General features: G+C 39.9%; 1 protein-coding gene across 6 annotated transcripts in view; it reads left to right on the top strand.

Moving 5' to 3' along the window:
* The window catches only part of axin1 (axin 1), a 29,948-nt gene continuing 13,519 nt past the window's right edge, over positions 1-16,429 (top strand). For 3 of the 6 annotated variants that reach the window (XM_004552219.4, XM_012919369.4, XM_012919368.4), the window contains exons 1-4: positions 7,023-7,202; positions 9,221-10,192; positions 15,366-15,506; positions 16,121-16,217. In XM_004552219.4, the coding sequence (XP_004552276.1) occupies positions 9,297-10,192; positions 15,366-15,506; positions 16,121-16,217 (1,134 nt within the window). In that variant the 5' untranslated portion in view covers positions 7,023-7,202; positions 9,221-9,296. Of the gene's footprint in view, positions 131-774; positions 1,051-3,650; positions 3,837-7,022; positions 7,203-9,220; positions 10,193-15,365; positions 15,507-16,120; positions 16,218-16,429 lie in introns of those variants that run through there. The other 3 variants (XM_076883336.1, XM_004552218.3, XM_076883337.1) reach the window with 3 other exon arrangements.

A 16,429-nucleotide genomic window follows, 5' to 3' on the forward strand; every position in this document is an offset into this window, starting at 1 on the left:
ATCTTTCAGCAACACACTAGTAAGAATCATTATGAGCAGAAAGTATTGTAGAGTGGCAGACAGGGGACTGCGCCCAGTCATGGCGGACAACAGAAATAAGATCCGACGAGCCAAACAGCAGGAGAGAAAGGTGAGAGCATCTACCATTTTGAAATTCAACTCCTTTCATTGTTCATTCAAAGAGTTTGGTGCAACAACAGTGACAGTAAACAATATACGGCTTTGCATTCAAGCTTTGAAAGCCAAAAAGGAGCAAAAAAGAAATGTCACTTTAAATGAAATGCATTAGCTGGACGAAAGCTGGCAGATACAGTCTTTAGACTTATAATTGTGTCCGAAGGTTCTTAAGTCAAACTGAGCTTCAGTTGGTGAGATCAAAGAATTTCAGCTGAGCTTTGCTTTAAAGGAACGATGTTCTTTGTACATTTCATATGACGGAATAGCTGAAAATAAGGGGAAGAGACCCAAAACATTAAAACAGATTTGAGGCTTAAACGATCTGAATCCTGAATAAAAATACATGAATTTAATTGTAGTTACACAGATGTGGCCTAAATCAAAGAGAACCCCAAAACACATCAATCAGAACATCCAAAGAAAAGATGCATTCAGGACCAATCATGGAGGAGCTTTGAGGCCAGGCTTGTTGAAATCAAAGGCCTGAGAGCAGAAATATGTTACGCGAGCTATCCATATAAGTCAGAGAAAAATAAATGCGGTCAGTTCAACTGCAGCTTGGAAAAGGACAACAGCCAATGCAGCATGTTCAAGCTGCTCCCCTACTGGGCGGCCCATGAGCCTGTCGATATGGTGGTTTGATGTTGGATGGAAAATAAGAACCCCCCCACAACAAACAGAGGGCTGGAACAGAGAGACTGGAACAGAGAAAGAGAGGGTAGAAAGGGAAGAACCATCGACAGATGGACTCTGTTGTGATTAAAGATGGCGGCTGTCTTTACTGCAGACTATGAAGGACTATACTCGATGCCTAGAAAAGCGGTGGGAGTAGTCTGCGATTCAGCACAACAAAACCAAGAAGCACACAGTAAGGTAAACCAGCAGGTCTAATGTTTGCTTTGGAATCTGTGAGGATGAAAATTGGTGTTACGTTCCTTTGTCTTGTGTATCGTTCCCTTACGTCTGTTACCGTCTTTCATGTCTGTGCCGTACTGTTTTGTTGTGTCAGCCCTCTCATCAAAAGCAAAGCACATCATCTGATTTGACCAGTGAGTGTGTATCGGATGACCAGACAAGTGAAGACCACGATAGATTGAACACTTAAATTAATTTGGATTTCTTCCAGCCGGCTGATGTCTGGCAATGTATTTTCGCCATTTGGTACATGGTTCTGCATGTATGTCTTTGGTATTATATCACCATGGGAAATGTAGGCCTTTTAATAAGCTTTATTTTCCCTTTTTCTGGGAATATGGTGCTCTGCAAGCTATAATATCCTGCAAAATAAACTCAAGTCTGCAAATTGCTCAATCCTCTGTGGCTAATCCATTCCAAGACTTGTTAGTCATGATCTATTCAGCCTGGACAAAGGATATCAGCAGGACATCAGAATACATTTTCTGACAGTCTTTTGATATTACTCTTTGGATCATTTCCAGAACTTAAAACAAATACAGAAAAGCTTTAATATTCGTTCGTCATATCAACGGTTTTGAATGTTTTTAGTCCATAAGCCCCGCGATTGCTTTACATTATAGTTTTGAGAGCTTTGAAAGATGCATTGTCCTCTTCGTTGTTTCTTTTATACTTCTTAACTTTTGGCAAACTCTTTGAAGACAGCCAGCTTGAAAAATCTTTATTGTGTGCACTGAAAATGGGAGCTTCCATTTAAATATCTTAATGTGGCTTTGTTCATCAGAGAGTCTTCAGCAGAGATAAGCCTGTTTCAGCCAAAGCCTACAAAAGAGCCTAAATCCACACTGACAGGTGGAACAAAAGAATGCATAAAGAGCTGAACTGGGAGACATGAAGTTGTCCTCTGGTAATGCTTAACTGCAGCAGTAATTTGAGAATATTTTAAAATATGAGAACAGTTTTTAAAAGGTAGCTTTGTAGGGTTGTGAAAAAAAAATCCCCCCTGCAAAGTACAGAATAGTGAATGTGCATTTTTAGAATTTAGTATGAAGGATGGGTGCATGCATAAAGGAATTAAGAATAAAATGTAAAATCTTCTCCTTAAAGGTTTTATACAAGTGTGTTTCCATAACAATTCTGACACAAAGTGCTTATTTTACAATAGGTTTGCTGATTTTAGTGAAAACTTGTTCACACTTCAGAGTTAGGCACAGAGAAGCCTCTTCTATTGTTCCTCTGTGCACTAAGCAGCTTGGCCGAGCCAGTTGCTTGAGGGTTATTTATTTGTAGTTAAAAAGAAAGGGAAGAACATTTTTTTTGTACAAATTTCACACCCAGCTGTTTCAAACTATCAAAGAGGTCCAGTTTGAAAAGCCTTCTGGTTACAGGACTTCTTGAGCTTATGTTTTTAAACCTTTTCACTGTTGCAGTTATTTACAGTTTGTGGTGTTATGTTTTGGACAGCATGCCAAAAGAGGTCAAAGTGTGAATTTGTCTTTTATGATAAAGCACACTTATTTTTAGGGACAGTTCTATGCAGAAAGGCACATTTTATTTCTTGTTAATTGCTGAAGTTAAAAGCAGATAACTGACTTCTGGGAACCATCAAATCTGTTAATTTTGGGGACTTTAACCTCCTCTTATTTACTTTAACTGTAATATGAGAAATCTCTCTCTGATTACTCACAGACACCTCCTGTACAATCAGGAGTTGTGCAACCAAAACTGGCACACAGATACCTCTTGGGCATCTGAAGGTTCTTATCTATATCAGATGTAATGTTGTCATCATATCATCTTAGCCTGTTACAAAGTTGCAAGACAATGTGACAACATCATTACATGTGGTATAGATAAGAACCTTTAGATGCTCATGAGGTATCTGTGTGCCAATTGTGGTTGCACAACTCCTGATTGTACAAGAGGAGTTTGTACAAACGGGGAGATTTATTTACGGTAAGATTGTTATTCATCTTTGAACTAAAGGTGGCAGCAGGGCTAAGGTTAGAGAGGATGCTATATTGTGCATGGTTTGCCTGCTTCTTGATTCTTTGACCTACTCCTGTACTTTCCTCAGTGTCAACTTGTGTCAGTGGTTTTTGTAGTGCAACAGATCCTACTTGGGTGGTGACTAAGAAAACATCTCAAATTATCTCAGGAGGGACTGAATGACTCTTCTCTCCAATCATTAAACTGTAAAAAGTTGAGCTTTTTAATTCAATTCAGTTTTATTTATAGGGCACCAAATCACAACGCCTCAAGGCACTTTATAATCTAAAGTAAAGACCCTACAATTTTATAGTTTTTTACAATTTTAAACTATCGGTGTAATGGACTGGGTCATTGTGTTGGGCATGAGGCCACCCTACCCTAGTGTTAGGAGCTTTAGCTTTGTTTTTTCAAGAATATTTCGAATGTAGATCAGTAATGGTTTTGGTTTCAGATATATTGCAGCAGAAACATCTTCAAATGAAAATGTAACTGTTCCATAATGTTGAACTCCTGCATTTTTTCAGTTATGTAGGAACTAGTCTTAACCAATATTTCTTTCTTTTCAGAAGCAAATGGATGGCAATGGCAAACCATTATGGCGACATTCTGCTTCAGCCAGGACTTTCCATTTCACGGGGGTGAGAAGGGCTTTACCTTTGCAGAAGAAATGTGTGCTGAGTAACAATACAATGGAATCTTCAATAAAAGGATGCACTACTGGAGGATGCGTGAGGAAGTCAATCAAACTCAAGGTAATGCAGGTGGATTTGCTTGCAGATCTGCCTTTTCTCCATCTGTGTGTTCACCAAATATAAACATGTAGACCCAGAAGCTGTTGACCCTTGGAGGAGAAAATTTCCAGTTAACACTACAAAGGAGTATACTACAAAAGAAGTTTGACATAGCAACACTTCCTTTGCGCTAGCTGGCTTGACTAAACCTGAAACTCTCAGTCAGTGATAAGGGGTATCTTTCAACTTTCTCCGTTAAACTTGGTTTTCTGGTTCAGGCTTTGTGTGTCCTGACATAAAAGGAGGCGTTTCACTCGCCATATGACTTTTCTTTTTCACAAAATGATTCCAATCGTAGACATTATCAGGTCATGATGATTCAAAAACAATCCGACAAAAAGTACAACACTACTGGAAATAAGCAAAGAGAGTAATGCTGCAACAAGAGCGTTAAAATAAAGATTTTGACTGGAGTTCATGTATTTATTTTAAAGCTGATTGCACTCTTGGTGCTGCTGGTTGTTTTTAATTGGATTTTTAATTGGAGCTTGGAAACTTTAGATTAGATACAAGTAACATCACATGTTACTATTCCAAGTAGCCCACTAAAGGGGATATTAAAATAGCTTTAGTAATGTACGCCTTAGCAAGTTGCTCATGTAAAACTCTGACTTTAAACTCATCATCGCTAACCCATTGATCTTGCTTCATAGTATACTCTCAAGTCTCCAAAAACAGGTACAAAACGCAAGAACCCATAACAAGGCAATGTGATAACAATAAAAAAAACCTAATAAAATATGCAATAAATAAATAAAATGGTATGCAAACCCTAGGATAAAATGATTAATTTGTCAGTTAAAATAAGCACATAAATATGTTCTTATGTGGGACGATTCCAGAGTCTGGTGGCAGAGAATGGTTGCCTTTAGATTATAGACAAGACGAAGAGAAATTGTTGGGATGACCTTAAGGAGCAAAATATGGAATTAAAAAACCTGTAATATTTTTGTGCAGCTGATTCATGAAGGGCTTTAACAATTAAAATGTTTAAAATCAGTTCCTTATTTCACAGCTGGCCAGTGAGTAAAAACAACAGTGATGCGTTGTCTTATAATACTATAAGACTATAATACTATAGCCTGGCCAATGCAAGATTTTTAAGGCCAATACTGATATATGGTCATTTACAAATATAATCAGCCATTTTTTTCCCTTTCAAACATAAACAGATTTGCCTATCATTTGATAGGAGTAGTTATTCACGAGTCCTTATTAAGATAACATCACAATGCTTGATTATTGTCACAGCAAGCCATGGATTACTTGTGTACACTCTGTTTACGCTCTGCCCGACTCTGCTCGGACAAACTGGTTGTTATGATTGGGATATTCCAAACAAGTGTTGCCAACTGGGAAGTTACACAGTGCCCCCTGGCTGACAGACTATGCAACATCTCCCATCTTATATTCATCGGCCATTACAAATTCTGATATCGATATGTCACGAATATGTGCAGGGATTTACAGTTAACCAGCTGAGGAGTGACAAAGGTTTGGATAACTATTTGTATTAGCACTTGTAGTTCGTAAGAAGCTGTTCTTCACAACATTACCTGTTTGATTGTTAAAAGCTAAGAATGAATCCATAAAAACATCAAGATTTAAACTACAGATCTACATATGTGACTAGAGGACCAAATTATTTTTGTTTCACTCAAAGAAAGTACCAGTTAAAAAATTGACAGTGCTGGAATTATTCTGATTTGCTTTTGGAAGAAACAACAATAACACAGAGTAACTGATGCTATAAAGAGAGAACTGTCAGGGTACTTAAAATGCTTAAACTGCTTCTGCACAAAATCAATTTTGCCTCGAGGAGGCTGCAGTGCATTGGGCCTTTTTCATGTTTTATGTTGCCCGCATAAATATTGTAAGAACTACAGTTCACACTTGAAAGGTTTCCAGGTTTGAGCCGGTGTTTGGAGTGATACGTTGAGACAAAGTGTGAAATGTTTGTGTTCTTGTTGTATACACCTGTATCCTGTTATCCTACTCTAGTTTTTTTTTTAATGATTTCATGTAATTACTTACTAATCAAAAACAATATGTTATTATAGTGTCCCACTAGCTTTACATCTTAGGCTCAGTAAAACAGTGTGACAGCTGAGGAATTCAAATGACACAATCAGTCAGCAGCTGCACATTGGCTATTGCAAACTGCTTATTATATTTGTTAATTCATGCATTTCAGTTTTCTTCATAAAGACACTTGAACAAGATCTCTTTATCCCAGTTGCTTTAAAAATACTTGCAAAAATTGCATTTACACAGAAAATGTACCATATTTTTTTGTGTCATGAATAATGAGGCCAGCCAGATTCATTGTTTTCACACTATTAGTATGTTAAAGTTTAGCTGATGGCCTCATCATTATGTGTTATGTACCGGTACGTTTGATGTCTGCTTTATCAGATGTTCTAGCGAAACTTCCTGGTGGTAAAAGTTTATGATAAAGGCCGCCTGAATGCAGCACATAACAGGAAGAGTAAACCTTTGCTGATTTTAACTGATCAAAGCGGCTCTTGTAGAATAATCAGTAAAGTCATCTGATGCAGTCTGTGGTTGGAATGAAACCTGTAGACTCTCTGACTCCGAAACAAGTGGTTGCCCAACCTGCTCTGAAGTGTAGTCTACTCTTGCTGATAAGTGCTACTCATTCCCTGAAGAAGTTCTTTAGTGTCTTTTGTGGATACATTCTGAGTCTGTGTCATGGTTTCTGCCTGGCAAGACACACTCTGACAAAATAAGGCTCCTCAAACCCATTAAGGTAAACATTTGAGCATTTTTGAATCTTTATATATACCAGGGATTAAAAATCAGGGCAACGCTGACATCACAGGTTATCATACTGGCTGTAGATCTGATGTGAACAACAAAAAAACGGCTTTTCAGCTTAATGTGCACAGTGATGCTGATGTGTGTAGCAGTTAATCAGTCGTATTGCACTGCGGTTTTATTTTAGGTTGACTTTTTAAATGTGTTGTTATGTCGTATTTCTGTGCATTATGCATGAATTTTCATGTATTTCACCACTTGAAAGAGAGAGAGAGGGGAGGAGGAGGCGGGTGGAGAGGAAAAATCGGTGTACCACATGTACCGAAGCTTAACACCGGCAGTTTGTGAAGTGAACAGGCGAGGCGCTGTGCATCATCTCCTGTAGCCTCAGCTCCATACAGACAGTGAGAGACAGCCATGGAGAGGCGGAGAGCGGGCTGCTTTCTTTGTTATTTTTAAACTCTTGCAATTCGCAACAATGACACTGTCGGCTGGGACTCGTGTCGGTCCGATAGCCCGATGCACTCGCAAGCAGAAAGATTTTCACCGGTTAAGTATATGTCACTTTTTTTAATGGCTCCCCCCTTGCTCAGAGATTGGGATTGCGGTAATCGGGGGGGAAATATACCATCGCTTTGCTTTGCTGATTGTAAATGTGTTCGGAAATGGTTGCTGGGATTCCCTCTGTGTCCTCTGACGGTAGGGGAAATGTTTACGGGTGCTTATGCTGTGTGTTTAGTTTAGCAGCTGTTAGCGGGTACACCACAGATATTATTAGTGTGACAAAGTTGTGCACTTGTCGGTCGGCTGCTGATAGGCCTGGCTCGCTCTCTCCCTCTATGTGTGTGTGTGTGTGTGTGTGTGTGGAGTTTGTTTCTGGCTCCCCTCCCCCACTCGCTGTCGTTCTGCTCATTCTGGAGAGGCCAAGACATGGATGTGATGAGAGGCTCACTTCAAAGGAACAACCCAACTGACACGGTTTCAGAAAAAAGGGTCATTTTTCCCCTGTTTTAACTCGACTCTGACCGGCGGAAATTGTATGGAATCCCTTCTAAATATACCTCCGCCGGAGCCGCACACCTGAGAGCACAGAAGGTTCATTTATATATTAATACGCGGATGCATCGTCTTTACAGGTAGCAGCAGTTTGCCCGGGTGATTTATTCCTACCAGCATCGTTAATAGGCCTGAAACGCTCGTTTTCTTGGAGGGGAGGGCTAATTTTCATTCCAGCACATCTGGCCTGATGCACAGTGCACGTGCTGCTCACACTCCAGGGCTCTGCAGCGAGCAGAGCCGCTGCTGCCAGTTTTGTCTTCATACAGCCTTTGTTCAATCAGAAAGAAAAGATTTGTATCAGTACTGAACCAGACAAGAGAGTGGGTGTGCCCTAAAGGGAAGGGTGATCTTGCTACAGTAAACCCACCTGTCATTTGTTCTGAAATCATAATTTGGCAACATTTATATTTAATCCTATTAGTCAACAAGTAGGCTGCACTGGGATTTCGATTGGGAAGTGATTTAGGCTGAAGTCAGGGCTATTTGCGTTCAGCTTCTCTACCCGTGATTTGGATCTGCTTGCAGCTGTCAAGAAGTAGTGGATATGTAGTGGAGCTGCTGTGGATATGTGAATTTAAAGGGTCAGCTGTGGCTGCATTAGACCTTAAATTGAATCCTGACACAGTATCTGGGAAGCTTAGCCATAAGCTAAGCAGTCCGGACTGCGTAGAGGTGGAGATCCGGGCTCTACGGTGTCGTTCCTCAGCAAAAAAGCAGCACACTTGGTTATTACACAAAGACTAAGATGTGTCCTTGATCCCTAAAATCATTTGATACACCATCCCAGGTCCTTCCCTAACACCAGGGGGTATCATATAAAACGAGAATATGGCATAAGGATGTAGAATGTGTCATTTGCAGTACTGCTATGTCAGCTAGTGGGAAATAGACTTGGGCTGCTTCATTATCAATTTAATTTTGTAAACCCCAAGTGAATTTTCACCCTTCCAATACTAATTTGAATGAAACTGGAATAGATGTGTGAGCTAATGATATGCATTTGCTACACTGTATTCATACTGCTGTCTAGTAAAAATACGCCTCTAGACTTTCGGCGCATATTAAAGGCCTAATAGCTGTAGATTTCGATTTCTGCTCAGGTTTGCAGATTGAATGTCGAATATCTGATCCTAGCGCATGAATGCTTTTCTTTCACTTTATGCTTTTTTGATTATAAAGTACCGCTGTACTGATTTTTACTGTGGGTGTGTTATTGGACATGACTCAAATGTGAGATCAATGTGCTTTAGGGCTTTAGAGTAGTTTTCAAAAGCTGACACAGAAATAAGTGATATTTATTTACCTGCTTTAAAAAAATCCGGCAAAAGAAAAAGCCCAAAAACCACATTGGTATTCTATTGATTGTGAATTTCTCAGTGTGGAATAAATTGTATTGTAAAAACCTCAGAGCAATGTTACACTGTTAGTGCCCTGTCACTGAGTAGCAAAAGACTGCCTTTCTATGACGTGTTGAAGCTGCATCTCATTATAAATTTTCCTCCTTGCAGGAGTTCTTTTGCAGTGGCATAAGTAGAACTCTGGATCGAATAGTTGTGCAGTGTGGGCTCTACGGGGAAGTGGTATATGGATGCTGGGACTATGAGCATAAGCGACAAACGGGGCTACTTAGCAGACCTAGGAGGCAGCTTCACTGAGGATGCTCCCAGACCTCCTGTCCCCGGTGAAGAAGGAGAGCTCATATGCAGTGATGGTCGCCAGCACAGCAACCTCAGCTTCTCCTCGAAGAATGAGAGCCTCAAATGTGAGCCGTCTGTGGCTACACCCAGGCGATCTGACTTGGACCTGGGTTACGAGCCGGAGGGCAGCGCTTCGCCAACACCACCCTACTTAAAGTGGGCGGAATCTCTTCATTCTCTCCTGGATGACCAGGATGGCATCCTGCTGTTTAGGACGTTCCTCAAGCAAGAGGAATGTGCAGATATGTTGGACTTCTGGTTTGCCTGCAGTGGTTTTCGGAAACTTGAAGCCAGTGAGGTTACTGAGGAGAAGAAGGTGAAACTGGCAAAGCTGATATATAAAAAATACATCCTGGACAACAATGGGATTGTCTCTAGACAGATCAAACCAGCTACAAAGTCCTTCATCAGAGACTGTGTGATGAAGCTTCACATTGATCCTGCCATGTTTGATCAGGCTCAGACTGAAATACAGACTATGATGGAGGAAAATACCTATCCATTATTCCTTAAATCTGACCTATATTTGGAATACACACGGACAGGGGGTGAAAGCCCAAAGTTGTACAGTGACCAGAGCTCGGTTTCTGGCAATGGAAAGGGGCTATCGAGCTATTTACCACCTTTAAAGGAGTATGAGGAATGGAGATGCGACCAAGGACCAGAGGAGCTGCCTGAGTGCGACCCCACGCCAAGCAGCCGTCTGACTCAGAAGCTGCTGATGGAGACGGCACAGCAACGAGTTGCCAACAGCACAAGATTCCAGGACAGTCACGAGTACAGGTAAATCCTCTGAGCAATCGAAAAAGCTTCACTTCAGTTTTAGCTGCACAGCATTCCTCTGAAAACTGCTGAATTAGAAAAATAAAAAAGCCCTGAAACTGCACACCAGCACTTGGGCTGATGTGACTGTGAGTGTAGCTCAGGAGATGGCAAAGACTGTGTGTGAAGAGAGTTTTAAGTATTTGCACTTATGGTGGTGAACAAATCTCAGAAGATAATAAGGCTGCATTACCGACTGTTTGGAGGTTGCAGCAGAAATCTCTGTGGTGCTTGTGAGGGCGCTCTAATAATCATGTGTTTTGCTTAGGCACTGGAACAGACTTTGTATTGAAAGAGTCAAACAATGATTTTGTTTAAGGAGGAGTTCTCCTGAAATCATTGACCCTGGAGTTTGTAATCTTTGCCTTCCCTTTCCTCTGTATATGAGGGCTCCATAATAAAATATTGCAAAAATCCTGTTTGACTGTTTAGTCTAGAGCTCCCAAACATTTTTTTACTGTTAGCCAGGGCTGTTAATAGATCCTTAAAGTAGGGATCCTTTTTGAATTTTAATTCACAAAAATATTAAAATCTTCACAACAATATGACATGTTGGAATGCACAATCCTATATGATCTTTTTTCAGTTTACACATCTGCTACAAGCTTTCAGTACATTACATGGTCAATAGTGCAGCTTAAAGTCAAAGAAAATATGCTAATAAAAAGTGGAATGTGTTATGTAGAATTGGGACAAAGTTCATTTTTTGTATTCTGAAGCACATCAGCTGCATACCAATGTCCAGGTCTACAAAGTCTTGGCTTTTTAGCGCCAGTCAAGTGTTGAGTCGAGGTGTACTGTTTTGTGTTTGCCTGTCATGCTCCTGCACATGCTCTTGTTGTTCACAGTATTTATTCCAGTGCTGATATTTCTGATTGCATTGTTAACAGCTGAACAGAACTGGTGGTTTATTAAATTACCTATAGCTATGTGCTGTTATATTTGGTAATGTCTGCATGAGTGAACTGGAAATGCCCCGGAAGACCAAGTCTGATTAATCAAACAAGACAAATCTTCACTGATGCAACACTTGGATTTCTTTCTTGTTCTTTTTTTTTTGTATAGGCTGGCCTTAGGTTGTTGGTAATCTTTTCCTTGATTTTTAAATATGCATAATAGTGCAAATAATTAATAGCTTGGAGCTGTATGAAGGGAAAGAAAACTTTGGTTTAAGGTTGGTTATATTACAGAATGTACTGGATATATGTGGGTAGATCTCAGTGATATTTTATGCATGGAACCTTTCCAACATACAGCAGTCGAGAGACTGGCAGAAAGAAGTGATATTTTATTGGCTTTGGTAGGTTCTGAGTATTTAGACCAGGATCTAGATGATTCAAAGGCAAAGGAAATTATAATCCTGTTAAATTAAAAAAAAAAAGCAGCTTAGAAACAGAAACTTTGTTACAAGGGCTGATAGGAAGTCAACTTCTAAAACTTAGTGTGAACTAAGGTTACGGCTTCAGCGGAGGGTTAAGGACTCTTGCAGTAAAAATGGCCAACAGAAGCATGTTTGGTGTGTGTCACTGTTGAAATCTCACAAGGAGCACTTGTAGCATTGTTCGGTTATTGCTACAACGTAAATAGCTACATTGTAAGACTTTAACGCAATTGCCTAATTTGCTGTTATGTATAATTTTCAATTTGCATCACTGTCAGACTACAAAAATGTTGCCATGTTTGACCTCTGTTCCTGCAGTAGCAGCGGTATGATGGTGGGGACAGGAATTTACATCAGCTGACAAACATAGAATACCTTACAGATAGAAAGTTCTCTGTTGCAGCAATATTGAACACAGCCCTGTACTATGTATCTGTGACTGAAAAAATCCCGATAATCATTTGGTCAGTTAAATAGCGTGAGCATGACTACTACCCTTTCTTTCTAAATTCGTTCACTGTGGGCACCTAGACTCTTACTAGCTGATATCTGAAGATTGCAGAATGCAAAAGGCTCTGTTGGAGGATATGAATGTTTGAAATCTTATCCAAAATATAGAAAGGAACAAAAAACAAAAAAAGCTTCTGCCGCAGGCATTTCGGGCGTTTGCTGGTGAAAATCTACACGGCAACTGATAAAGAGGTTTTAAGTTGTGATTGAAACACACTTGTGAGCTTATTTCCACATCATTATTTCAGCAATCAAGCATTTGGCCAGAATTACAAAAAAGCATTTCATTTTTAAAGCATCACCCATTGGGTTTTTGTGAAACTAAATTTTACAGCAGTTTTGTCAGATCTCTTCAGAGACAGGCAACAAGAGACATTAAATAGTCTTTCAGAACAGCTTTAAGAAATCAGATGACTTGAAAGAGAATAGCCTTTAAGTGCGTTAATGTTTTGGGAGATTTTTGCAATGTGAACGAGTCAGATTTGTTCTCATTAAAGTTAAAGTTATATTTCAAAGGCACGACTTCACTATATTTGTTATTTTCAATGAAAGTTGTTGTTGCCTCTGAGTAATATTAAAAGCCACCCCACAACAATCACCAGGCTTAAGTAGAGTTGAGTTGCACATGGAATAATAATATTAGTCACAATTTTTATATTGTGTAAGTTAGATAGAGATACTGAGATACTGTATTGCATTTTTCAAGTTAAAATCTTGAACTGCCAGTGCCACCCATGCTTTCTTCCTGGCTGGCAAAGAATGCTGAAATGCACATGTTTCGAGAGCTATGCCTGAATGTATCGAAGAGACGAGTGTTCAGTGTTCGGTGACAGAGATGGTTCGATACGACTAATGGCCCTACGCTCATTATCGCGGGTGTCGTGTGCTGATTTTGACGTAGCTTCGTGTGTTGCATGCCAAAATCTTTGTGGCGCTTCAGCCAGTCAGGTCGTGTACCTCGCCGTTTTTGAAACCGGGTGCCAAAGCTGGGTTGAAGACACGAGTGTACGATCGTGTCGGGTTTTTTACGGCCACTTTAATGATATTCCAGCACAGAAGCTCAAAGACTTACAGATATACAGAGGAAGATTTTGCAACTTTTTGAAAACTTGAGAATTTGTGAATTTGCGAAAACTTTGCAAAAAAACAAAAAGTCAAATCTTTGCTTCTGGTTTTGGCTTATTTTCCTTGTATATCAGTATTTATGTGCCAGTATTATCTGAGTTGCAACACCTATCATTCAGGAGAATACTGCAATTTGAGACAATGTTACAGTGGCGAGAAAAGTGACAATTGGGCCGGGAAAATCTGGCCTTAAAGAAAGCATCTATGTACCCAGTGAATGACTATCATTGAACAGAGGTGGTGGGTTAAGAAACCAGTAAACAGATAACACCTTTTCTTCTTTCAGTTGTATCAAAACTGTTACCACATACTCCACAATTACCAGTTTAAAGGTTTTGATAGAATGCAATTTTTATACTTGTACTAGCCCTTTGCTAACCTGGCGTTCTAATTATTCATAATTATAACATATTTATAAGCTAAATGTTAATGAAGTTGAGTGCAGTGATTTTGTTTTGAACTCTGGCTCTTAACAAGGAAACTCTTAACTCTCAAGGGAGACCTGGCCAAGATAGGCAGCAGCAGGTGTCTCACAGTTACAGAAAAACATTTATAGAAATGTTTTCTAAAAATGTAAAAGGTTTTAAAAGAAGTTTCCCTAAATTTCATTAAATCTATGAGGAAGAATTGCATCTGGATGTGTCTGACATTTGACTGTCCAATACTCTGGTATTGAATTTGAAGAGTATGGCATGATGGTGCAGCAGTCAGCACTGTTGCCTCAGAGCAATAAGATCCCTGATCAGGCCATCTGGAGTTTACATGTTCTCCAAGTTCCTGTGTTCTCCCAAAGTACTCCAGCTTCCCCCGACTATCCAAAAGCATGCACGTAAGGTGATCCTATAATTGTCCGTAGGTGTGAATGTGAGCGTGAATGGTCATCTCTGTGTTCCTGCTGTGGACTGGTGGTCTGTCCAGGTTGTACCCTGCCTTTTGCCCTATGACAGCTGGAATAGGCCCCAATGCCCTGTGACTCTGATTTGAGCCACAGGGCACACAGGGCATTTGAGTATTTTACATGCTGAAATGCTATCAAAAATGCTGTTGCTAGCCTTTCTTGCTCTCTGTTGCTCTTACTTTACTCTGGTTGAGAGCCTGTTTGTGTAAGCCATGCCAAAGAGATAGAAGTGCGAGTGACAGGATATTACAGCAGCAAAAAAATAAATAAAAAAGATAAAAACCTTTTACACTGTATGAACAAACGGAGTCATTCATAACTCGCAGTTAATGGCTGTTTATGGCCTTTGAAGCCTCTGCTTCCTTGTGCCAGACATTTTTCAGATGTGAATCACTGGCAGTCAGGTGGCGCGAGGGGTCAGGAGGGGTCAGGGGATTGATATAAACTAGCATTAGGCTCACTGTCAAACTTGGGAAAACACTGTATAGTATTTGCAAATGACCTAAGTTGTGTATAATTGGTGGGCCTATATGAACTTAAATCCAATCTCACTTATGCCAACAATGGCAAAAAATTAAGCAAATATGAAGAATTAAATCGAAGGACTCTCATGTTCTCCTATCCTCATTCCTGTGGTTGAAGATAGAAATCTTCATCCAGCTACAAGAGCTGCAGGTTCTGTTATAATAGTAGAGCTTTCTGACAGATGGAAAACATTTAAATGAGTATGTTACAGAAAATAAATAGCAGGAACAAATAAACTCCAGAATGTAGTGACATAGAGTTTATCCATCCTGCTTACTTCATCCTTACTTTGAGGCAAACTCAGTTTAAAAAAAAGCAAGATAAAATATCAATCAATCAATATTCATTCATGTATTGATTTGTTTTTATATGCAAATTGTATGTCCTCTGCTCCTTTATTCTTTGCTTCAAAGTTGTGAAGACAGCACACTGCTGCCTATACTGCACAAAAAACAAAACAAAACTGACTTCTCATTAATGCACTCAGTTCAACTGATTCTTGGCCTGAAGGCTGGTGTTTTACAAGATGTAGCATTTCTAATCTTGTTTATGTTGGTATGTTAACTACCTTAGAAATCATCCAAAAAACTTGAGGATGCCTTTCATATCTCGGTCTACTTCTGTTTGTTACCCTTTTGTCACCATGTCCTGTTTTTTGTTTTTTTCTTCTTTCTTTTTTCCCCTCATTTTTCCAGGCATGCACCATGTCGGGAGACAATCAACCCGTACTACGTCAACACTGGCCATGTTATGGCTCCTGCCACCAGCGCCAATGACAGTGAGCAACAGAGCATGTCCAGTGACGCAGACACCATTTCCCTTACAGACAGCAGTGTGTATGTATTTTGGCTTCATCCAAACATTTCACACACAGTTGTACCAGTTAAAACAGGCTATGCAGGTTACAACTTTTAGGGGAATGACAGTTTTACCTTCACCAATAAAATAGACAGGATCCTATTATATGTGGGAATAGTATATATTTTAGTGCAACTTGGATTTCAGTGTTTTTAAGTCATTGCCAGTTGTGTGCTTTTGAATGAAGATATGCAAAATAAAGACTTTTAGTTGCAGATATGACACTGGGGAATTCAGCCAACGAAGCTTCAAAGCATGCACAACTGCACAAAAATGTTTTTGAAGCTGAATGGATTAGAGGCTGTTATCAGCTAACTGATCCAGGACTTCCAGAACAGGAAAAAAACCCCAGAATGAGTAATATCATATAAAATGACACTCTTCTGCATGTGATATGTGACCATAATGTGCAACGCCGCTTGTGCAGAAGGGACACTATTAGCCTGTGAGCATACCTGTCCTGCTTTACGAATTAATCACTATCTAGGTGTTCATTTTAGGCACAAATTCTGTGAAAAGCTTTCAACTTCAAAGCTGCCTCTGTTGTTTATTCATGAGCATGTTTTATGAAAATGTCTTTGTTTAATTCCAGAGACGGGGTTCCACCCTACAGATACCGCAAGCAGCATCGCCGCGAGATGCATGAAAGTGCCAGAGCAAATGGGCTAGTGCCACTACCTCATATTCCAGTGAGTTATTCATGGGTTATTTCCCTTTTCTCTCCATTTCTGCCTCGACACCTTTAGCTGTCGGTTCCTGGCTTATTTTTTTCTGCTCCGCCATTGGAGATGTGCATATTTAAGCTCTGCTGTGTCGCGGGGTCCTGTGATGGAGTATAAGAATAGCTGATGGTGAAAGAGTAGTCTGTCTAAATGCAGCTTGATGCTTTCCTAAGCTGCGT

The sequence above is a fragment of the Maylandia zebra genome, linkage group LG4 (assembly GCF_041146795.1).
Source record: "Maylandia zebra isolate NMK-2024a linkage group LG4, Mzebra_GT3a, whole genome shotgun sequence".
In the NCBI taxonomy this organism is placed as follows: domain Eukaryota; kingdom Metazoa; phylum Chordata; class Actinopteri; order Cichliformes; family Cichlidae; genus Maylandia; species Maylandia zebra.